The sequence below is a fragment of the Oryzias melastigma genome, linkage group LG6 (genome assembly GCF_002922805.2).
Source record: "Oryzias melastigma strain HK-1 linkage group LG6, ASM292280v2, whole genome shotgun sequence".
In the NCBI taxonomy this organism is placed as follows: Eukaryota; Metazoa; Chordata; class Actinopteri; order Beloniformes; family Adrianichthyidae; genus Oryzias; species Oryzias melastigma.
Genome location: NC_050517.1, coordinates 18,168,055 through 18,178,177, shown reverse-complemented (window position 1 = coordinate 18,178,177; position 10,123 = coordinate 18,168,055). Strand labels below are relative to the sequence as shown.

The 10,123-nt window shown below is 36.8% G+C and overlaps 1 protein-coding gene across 2 annotated transcripts in view; it reads right to left on the bottom strand.

The window, feature by feature from the left end:
- The window catches only part of stra6 (signaling receptor and transporter of retinol STRA6), a 23,105-nt gene that overhangs the window by 10,007 nt on the left and 2,975 nt on the right, over window positions 1–10,123 (bottom strand). For both annotated transcript variants that reach the window (XM_024282751.2, XM_036212367.1), the window contains exons 2-10: window positions 8,613–9,023; window positions 7,768–7,834; window positions 7,128–7,210; window positions 5,834–5,967; window positions 5,284–5,450; window positions 4,649–4,774; window positions 3,775–3,845; window positions 784–863; window positions 428–489 (exon numbers count right to left, since the gene is read on the bottom strand). In XM_024282751.2, the coding sequence (XP_024138519.1) occupies window positions 428–489; window positions 784–863; window positions 3,775–3,845; window positions 4,649–4,774; window positions 5,284–5,450; window positions 5,834–5,967; window positions 7,128–7,210; window positions 7,768–7,834; window positions 8,613–8,683 (861 nt within the window). In that variant the 5' untranslated portion in view covers window positions 8,684–9,023. The remainder of the gene's footprint in view (window positions 1–427; window positions 490–783; window positions 864–3,774; window positions 3,846–4,648; window positions 4,775–5,283; window positions 5,451–5,833; window positions 5,968–7,127; window positions 7,211–7,767; window positions 7,835–8,612; window positions 9,024–10,123) is intronic.

Below are 10,123 nucleotides of genomic sequence, written 5' to 3'. Positions count from 1 at the left end.
CACACAAGATGTTTAAAATTAGCTTTATAACACAATATTTATTTTAACAGTAAGTTTTACGACTAAAAGCTTAAAATTACATCTAAAGATTTTAGACTTGACGTGAAATTGCAAAAAAAGGGCTTGTGATTATCTCGAGTTAAGTTCAAATAACTATAAGATATGATATTTATAGTTTTAAAAAATGCTTGATTGGTACTTTTTTGTTTTGTTTGATGTATTTTTCTTGTTTCACCTACAAAATAAAAGCCTCAGCTGTAACTTTGAAAGCCTGAAAAAAGATCTCACATAATCAAGTGTGACCAACTGTGAATGCAAAAGTTTCCGCTTTGTCTAATAAGTTACTAAACATGACATTTTACTCTACGCTTACGTGTAAAATCAGATATAATATCCATGTGAGAAATGTAAAGACGGCAGCATTTACCTGATAAAGGGTAATAAAAGATATGACACCAGAAATAGCCAACTTCAGTGGAAAACGGAAAGCTGCTCCAACAAACACACACAAGAACACAAAAAAATGAGTTATGAGAGCCTCATGGATTCTGATGATTCACATTCTGCTCAAAATCAAATTTGATAGCATATGTATTGTTAATTTAATCAAGAAATACATTTCAAATGATGCAAAATATTTTTTAAAATATATTTTTCATCATAAAAATGTTTGCTTAATTTCAATTCTACTCTTATTTATTCTTTTCATGTTGTAAAATAATCATATTTAAGGATTTTCAAGAATACTAAAGTATTACTTAGTATCTGAGAGGAATTACTTACCATCCTGTGGAGTATAAATGTAGGACTTCACTGCATCAATTATTCTCTGAGGAAGTTTTGGCTTTTCGGAGCTTGATGAGCTAAAAGTAAAAGAAAGACGGTATTAACATGTGTAGGTCAAAATCATAGATGATTTATAAAGCTAGGAAATAGTTTGGTCCTTGATCTAGTAATCATTGAATCAATCAAACTAAAAACAAAACCTTTTGTTAAAAGTGAAGTCAGACAAGAGTTCAAATAATAAAAGGGAATTTAATTAAAGACGAAGGATGTGCTCGTTTCAAATTACATCTGACAGTCTCTGCTGGACAAAAAATACTCATATTTTTTATAATCTGAAATTTTCATTTGTTCCAATAAAAATGTATCTGCTACTAAGATCTACAGTCAACTTCATTTAGTTAATATCAGGTGTCTTCATCAAGTCTTTGAATCCAAGTTATTTGATTATGATGCATTTTCTTTATAGTTGGGAATTCAAGGAATATTCAAAAAGAAAAGAACAAGTGAGTCCAAATTAGAGGAAAGGGAAATGCTTTTATAATTTTTAGTGATAATTATTTACGTTTCAGTTTTTGGTGCTACGCTCCTCACTAAATAATATAAACTAACACAGCTTCCGATTGTTAGTAAAATGTAAAAGTAAAACATCAAAACAGCTTAAGAACTAAAAGAGGCTGAACTTTGTGGAACTCATTGTTGCCTTTTCAGTTTGTAGCGCTGAGAAATTCCTCTAAAAAAAATCAACAAAATAAATTAAAAATTTTGAAAAATTAATTTGAAACCTGATTGAAAAACATTGACTACATAGTTTAAAGTCAGCAACTAATGTTGACTTGATGAGATCAATAAGTGGAAAATTTAGAAAAATATCCCTGCAACACTAAAAGATTTAACGACAAACTTGTTTTGCTTTTATATTAATCCCTGATTAGGAGTGGCATTTCTTAAAACAACCAAACAAAGAACAAAAGGGAAGAAAGCTCTACTAGAATATGTAAATTGTTTGAAGCTTCTCACATCTCCACATCTGACCGAGTTTGGTCCACACCAGAGTTCTGAAGAGCTTTCACACATGCCTGAATGAAGGAGGAGACAAATGCTGATCCGGATCAAACAGCTCTGGTGTGAATGCTGCCTGACTACTTTAGAAGGATGGAGAAGTGAAGGCTCACTGCTTCGTGGGGCAGCACTGCATTCAAAACTAGCACCCCTATGTGAATATAAAAGCTGCATGGGATCAGAAACACCTCTGATGTCCCGAGTCTTGATTTTGGTCTGTATTCAGTATTCTGTGTTTTGAACCAAAGCTTGTAAACATGACCATGTGACTAAAGATCTTTAGTCACTGGCTAGGAATTTCGAGGGCGGGGCAAAGCACCAAGAGAAAGAATAATAAAAGTTTTGTGATCGTTGTCGGTCACAAAACTTATGTCGGGACAGTTCACTTACTCAAACGTTATGAGTAATTTTTATTTGCTACTTTGGTATGGCGGAGGCATAGAAACAGCCAAGAAGGAACGTTGAATAGTGTTTATGACATGTAGATTGTCAGGAAACAGTGTGAGAAGTAATGTAAATCACCTCAGAAGTTGATTTAACGAGCCTGCATCTATCATACCATATTTCAATAAAATGCTGTTGCATCATTGGTGCTCCCTTTCTCTGTTACATCCTGTAATGCCCGACTACGGTGGCCATTTTGGTCCAGTTGTTCTACTTGGAGAATGAAGCCTAGTCAGACTGAGGAAACTCAAAGTGTGCTGGAGTTCAGTCTGATTGGAAACGAACCAACTTGGAAGATAGGTCAGAGAGCGGTTCCTGGTCCTGGATTAGTCAACTAATCTACTATTAAAATAATCGATGACTAATTTAATAGTCATTACTTTATATTATATGGAGTCAGAGTGTAGTGAAGTTGAAAGTTGTAATGGCATTATGCTAGCTTTTTGGACAATTTTTCCATTTATTAAGGTTTTTCAGGCTATTTTAGAGTTTAGCTAATATTTCAGCTACATGCTAGCTATTTGTGCTAATTTAGGATCTTTTTTGTTTTTTAGGTTACTTTGGAGTTTAGCTAATATTTGAGCTGCATGCTAGCTGTTTAGAATAATTTAGATTTGTTTTGTTTCTTAGGCTATTTTGGAGTTTAGCTAGTATTTTATTCACATGCTAGCTGTTTTGGCTAATTTAAGCTTTTTTTGTTTGTTGTTTAGGCTGTTTTGGAATTTTGTTATTATTTTAGCTTCATGCTAGCTGTTTTGTCTAGCTTAAGATTTTATTTAGTTCTTTAGGCTGTTTGGAATTTAGCTAATATTTCAGCTACATGCTAGCTGTTTTGTCTAATTTAAGCTTTTTTTAGGCTAATTGGGGATTTAACTAATATTTTAGCTGGCTATCAGCTTCAGTGTTTTTAGCAACCAATTTCAGCATCTTCAGCTATCATCACTAGCATCTTCAGCTGCCAAATTCATCTTACAGTAGCTATTCACACTAGCATTTTCGCTGATAATGCTAGTGTGAATATATCTAGTTTTTAGTTAGCTTAAAGCTAATGATGGTTAAGATGTGTTTTACATCCACTTTGTACAGGATCCAATTAGTCGACTAATTGGAAAAAATAATTGATGATTAGTAATCTATTAAAATAATCATTTGTGGCAGGGTCCATCTGGACCAGGGTCCATTTTGGTGTAGTCAGACTGAAACTTTGTTCCGGATTATCGGAGGAAACAAACTCTGGTTCATGTTAAGTGAACCAAATGTGTCCAGTCTGAATTCATTTATGTGTGGAGCTGAACTCCTCACAGATAAACTACTAAAAATATATATTAAAATAAGTTAAAAGTGCAAAAAAAAATACGATTTTTTTAAATGGCATTTTATTGATAAAAAAAAAGGAAAATTTAGGTTGATTTCTTTCATGTTTTGCCGAAGGACAATCGCTGCAAAGCTCAAGTGTTTTGCCAAACTCCAAGCGGGTATTCTTACCTGTTTTTGTTGGATTTCTTCTCATTAAAAATTTTCTTGACATAATCTCTGTAGTAGCTGCTGCTGAGATCCTAAAAACAAATGAAAGATCATCACTGTAACATTTGGTAAAACTGGAAAACTAAGTGATGAAGAAAAAAATCCAGAAAAAAAAGAGAATTAGTTTGAATATTGAGTGCGAATATGGGCTAAAGATCCATACTATGAATATCTCTTCATGTTTTGACTGATTTTATATCAGTTAAATTAACATAAAATAATGAAAAACTACTTCAAAACTTAGAAACGGAAGTGTATCAAACTGATTATTGGAGTTAATGTAAAATAAATAAATGCAAACCAAAATGACAATAAGTGGGGGAAACATGCTTTCAAAGTTTCAGATTTATGCATTTTTTATTTTTTTTATTTTAGACACAGTTCATGAAGTTCATTTTAGTGCAAGAGGTCAGATAGGATGTGGTAGAGGAATCGCCTTACCAATCTTTGTCAATCCCTTCATGTCAAGATTAGCATTAAGTTAAAAAAAAGAGTATTGTATGTCTTCTTGAAAAAACAGCGACCTTTCTATAATCTGATCAAGAACATATCGCAAACACAGTTTTGGTCAAATCTGCTTAAAATGGTTACGCCACCGGTGCACTGTGTGGGTTCTCATTTTCCGTGAGCCCAGACTTCACGGACGAGGTAAGCTCCTTGATTAGCAGGCAGCTTAAAGGGATTTCTAACATGCACAATTTCGGATGAAATCGGAGTCTTAGTGAGATTTCGCAATAGCAGAAACACACTCTACTATTTTTAGCTCGTCAGGAAGCAAAGTATTCTTAAGAGCGGCACAATCAGCCTAAGGAAGAGCTCTCAGGACAAACCTTACCTCTGTGGCGTTGCTCTTTTCCGTGCCCTTGAACCCCTTGAATAGAAGAAGGGGATACTGGAAACTTAGGAATGCTAAACAAGCTATCTGAGGAAGGCTGGAGAACAGGGAGTAGTGTTTGTGTATCTGCAAAAGAATGAAAGACAGCTTTAAGTCAACAGGGAGCTTGTTTTTGAAGTGATCATTTCCTCTTTTGGTCCAAATGTACAACATTTTAAAATAAAAACATCAGAGTAAATCTAAATCTTGTAGGAGAGTCCTCTTTACTGGTAAATATAATGTTATTCAAATGTATTCAACTGTCAGCATGTGATTAAGCTCTAAAGCCCTGGGCCCCACCGCCACTAAACTGATTATCAACCACAGAGTCTCAGTTAGACCAGCAGAACCAATTCTCTTGATGGTTATCTATTCAAAGTATGGCCAGAATTTGGATCAGAACCTGGGATTAGATAACCTTTAAACTTTCACAGAACCTCTCTGGACAGTTGAATATTTATTTTCCAGAAGTTTTTTTGAGTGGTCAGCAGGAAAACAAGTAGAACTTGTCTTCAAGTTGACACCTCGACAGATGTATTTGTGTTACTGAAGTTTCTGTTTGACATACTGCCACTCACAAATGTACGGTTACTCACCAGAGGAGTTACGGGACAGTCAATTTTCTGCCACACCAGAACCCCAAAGTGCGTCCACGATAAGAGGCTTCCAAGCACGTAACCAACTTTATTATGCAAAGTGCCGCACGCCAGGAGAGGGTAGTACAGTGCGGGGTAGTAGAAGACTCCTAATATCACCCAGTTCTCTGCAAACACAGCAAAAAAAAGCAGAATTAGACACATTTTTTAATCTTTAGATGGGTTTGTTCTATAAAATCATCTGTTTGGAAATAGTCAAATTTTCAGCTGTTTTGGGCTTAACTTTGGCTGTTCGGGAAGGAGTTCTTACACTTGTTTCTTATGTAATTTCAGACAAAGCAGCTTAAATCTTGCAGACAAAAGTAGAAAACACATAACAGTATAATCCAGTTACAAGCTGGAGATAATACGAACAATAAAGCGAAGTTTCCTGCTGTAATTGAGATATTTTTGTAAACTCTTGCTTTTATTTTGGCTCCTAAAAGCCACAAAGACAGCTGTAGAACGTCAGTGTTGAGGTAAATACACTAATGCCACAAAATGAGCTTACGTTTGTTCTTTGTGTCATTTGTAAATGGGAGGGGATTGTGGGAGATGAGCAACCCCCACAGTTTGCACAGGAGCACTCCAAACACCGCCACCGCCAGCCCCTTGTGCTGAGTGTGGTCCAAAAAGTTGACAGGACTGGAAATAAAGAAGCAATTATTTATAACTCATACAAGACCAGAAACACACTCTGACAAAAAAAAATAAAAATCAGTTTAATATGAAGCTTTAGCTAATGTTTAGCTTTAGAATAACTGATATGCCAAAGCAGATTAAATAGAATGGCTCCCTTTGGGTCCTATTGAAAGTCAACACAGCATAAGGAATCAACACTGACACTCTCACCTTTCCTGTAATTAAAAACCTGTTAGAGTTGTCAACTTGTTTTAAGGAAAGGAAGGCTCACCAAGCATTGCAAAATGCAAAAAAGACATATTTTTAAAACCCACTCTGATGAAAATCATGTTTTTTTGTGGCTTTATTCTCATGATGGAGGCTACATTTTAAGAAAACAAAGCTTTGAGCTATATTTCTGAGGATTTCTTTATTCAAATGTTTGTGAATCAGGAGAAGATGAAAAAATAACAGGATAAAACTGCTCCACTCTGATGCATCCACTTGCAGACAATTAAATCCATGTACATTTTTGTCTAAACTGGCATTTTAAAACTGGATAGCTCGTTTTTGTTACACTGCTAATGTTAGCTTGGGGGCATGAGGGGCTGTAAGCTAGCAGAAGATAAACAGAAGGATGTCAGGAAGTAGGGAGGGGCTTAAAGTCCCGCCCACATCAGAGGAGCATTTCTAATAAACTCCTGCAGAAACTACGTCCTAGAAAACGGCAGGTTTTTGGCTAAAAATGATATAATCATAATAAAATACGACCGGGAACAATTTTAAAATGGATCAAAAGATTGTCAGAGTGGTTTAAGGTCCCCTATTTAACATTAACTTACTGTGTCTCGAATGTTTAAGTTTTCGAAAGCAGTTCTACTCTTTCCTGGTTGTGCTTAGTGATACGACTGATTGTAGTTTTGGAAGAAAAGTGGCAGTTAAGCTGAATTAATCTTAGCATTGTGTTACTTTTTTGATTTAACAACTGAACAAATAAACACTTTGTGTCGTTTAGAAAGCTGTGTTTTTCCCCCTCAGCTCCAAATGGTGCCACAAATGGCTTTTCAATCCCAGGTGAAAAGCTTAACTCGTGCTCAGCTAATGATTGTAACAGTAGCCGATTGTTTTGGAAAAATTGGGAAAACCAGCAAAAAATATGCAAGTAAAAAGATAAAAGGCGTTACCTTAACAAACCTGGGAGTCCTTTCTGTCTGCCTGCCGCCTTCGAGCGCCTGGCTAAAATCGCCAGGATCAGCATGACGACTAGCTGGAAGACATGACGTCCTGGTTAGTTTCACTAAAACGGATGATAGTCGGAGTCACAAAGGCCAAACCTCCGTCTCATTACAACTCCCCACCGGTCTGGAGTGAAAGAGTTGTCATTAGTCAGGATCAGTGACCAGTGAGGCCTCAGTGACCGGTCGTGACCTGCAGCACATTTAGGAAACTCAGGCTTTGCTTTAATTGAAGGTATTTTAGATTTTTTAAAGTGAGAAAATTCTGGACAAAGCTGCTCTGTTCTCAAACAAGTTTGTCACGTTTCATGAGACGCACAAATATTCAATGGCGTTCTTTTTTTGTAACCTAAATTCTTTGCTCCTGGGGCTGAAATCCAAGCGAGGATTATTTGTTCCTTGGCTTATGTCCAAACTTTTCAGAGACTCCTTGTATGAAAGGACAAGCAAAAGGGAAAAAACATGGAGTAACTATTGAAGGGGATTAAACAAGACTGGCTTAAAAACTCAGCTTGCATAATGTATTTTGTGGTCAGATAACACGATATCATAAAGAGGAAGAACGAATGGCCATTGGAGATGGACTTACAGAGATGGCAGTGATGCATATGTGATACAGCATGTCGTCAGCAGTGGGGTGGCATGGTGGGATTGTTCTGAAAAGGGAAACAAAGCATCCACATGTTAGCAAAACTAGCAGTCTGATCCCTAAAACGTGAGGCTTTGCACGCCGCCAAACTTTTCACATGTCAACGTCAGGAGGACCATTTGGAGATTTGTTTTTAAACGGATTGGCATCAGTGTGACATGGGAAAACAACAAACGCCTTTGGTTTTGTTCTTGTGGATTTAAAGAACATAAACCAGCGTGAATTTAATGCATAATTAGCTTAACTAGACACATTTCCCCATAAATATCTTAATTTGTCGGCCTTGTTTCAACCAAAATGTACTTTTTTTGTAAATAGCAGACAAAAAAGTGCTTAATGGAGGGCGACAAGGCCACAAAAAGTGTCACAACTTACACATTTTCAGGCTTATTAGTCAAATTTAATATTGTCTCTATGATACATGACATGCCTTTGATAAAATATGGAGTAAAAAATGGTTTTATTGTAAAAATCACAGCATTTTTTAAGTTAAAAAGTTGGTCCAGAAACGCATTTAACCACCAAAACCAATCAGCTTTGAGGTCAACCTGTGACCTACAAGTGATAACGCCTCAACTTGACTGAATCGAGACCACGCAGTGACTCTGTCCCTGCAGAAGTGTGTGAAGTGTCACCATAATAACTCATTGTTTATCAAAGCACAGTGATTAAAGCAAAGACCCAACATCAGGAGAAGTGAGATTTGGAGTTAAAAGTAAATATTTTTGAATTTATCAACACTTATAATGATACTGAGAATGTTAAAAACAAAATAAAACACTTACTCTTTCTGAATTTTAGTTGGTAAAGGATCCAGATCTGGATACTCATAGTCCACCAGAGCATCTTTATCCATTTTACTTTCAAGCAGATCTTCACCCAGAGGAGCTGGAATCCTGTAGACGTCAGCCTCTGACGGCACAAGTTGGAGATGGCCCTGCCTCAAGGGAAAAAGTATCTCCCGCGTCCCACGTTGGACTCTGCTTCTGAAGAGGCGTCCTTGTTTTCTTGTGTTTGGTCTACTCTCACTCACACTCTGCTGCTCTCCCTCTCAGGCAGTATGCAGGTGCCCTGGTCGCACTGTGGTGCTGAGAGTAATGTGACAGGTCCCGTTCGCCGCCGCCGCTGCTGCAGGCTGCTTCCACCCTGATAAAGGCCTTTTTTTTTCAGCTGAGGGTGACCACCGCACCAAGAGCCTGTGGAAGAGAGAGAGGGGCGCTCCATGTGAGAGGAGGGGGAAATGTGGAAATCCGGGGAGCCAATCTGGAAGGCCACCTGCAGCTTACAGGGATTACATCTACTTTTGAAGACCTGGGGTCGGTGGTGGGAGGGGGTCAGGTGTGCGGAGTTATAAAACTCCTGTGAGGCCTGTGTAGGTTGCTATATGTAATCAGTCTGCTCTATCGGAGGAATGGGAATTTCGCACTGATAACAGGGACATTTTCCTCCTGTCATAGGTCAAGGGAATTTGCAAAGTGTTAATCCAAGGGAATCATCTCTGCAATATGGAAATGAGCGGAAGAAGATCCTCAACTTCCACGGAAGTTCATACCCCTCATTCTGATTTTTTTAATTCAGTTTACTGATAAAGTGTAAAATCGCGCCTGAGATTCTCTCAAAACACTTCACAAAGAATGAAACAATAGAGCACAATTGTCCAATCAGATGATTACACATGAAAGTTTAGGGTGTAATCCTACTACTGAGAATAGTTTATATTTTGGACAAATTTAAGTCAAATATTTTAAAATTTCTCAGAATTAACATATAAAATGTTCCGCTGTGACGTGAAAGTTACTGCAGGGTCTTCATGAAAGCTGTTGCCATCCAGGTTTTTGGGACATGGAGTCAAGCAAGTTAGGACAGATACTTGGTTTTTTTCAATTGGAATTAAGAAAAATTTATATCAATATTTAGGTACAGCAGGGCAAAAAGTATTTGTCAGTCTCTGATTCTGTACCCAGCAGCCCCATCTGCTTAAAAGATGAGAGAAGTCTGCAATGTTCATCACTGATATCCTTCAACTGTGAGAGTCAGATTATAAGAAAAGAATCCAGGAAATCACATTGTGGGATTTTTTCATATTTTTTACATTCGTCGCCCCGTATAAATGCAGCAAATATAGAAAGAAATGTTTAAATGTGATGAATAATTTAAATGAGTTGAATTTTTACATTTGTCACCCCATGATTATTGTCATAATGATTATTATGTTCTATGTTATACTTTTCTTCACTTTATAATGTGAAAATAATGGTGCAGTATTTGAAAAGCTTGGTCCATCAATTTGTATTTG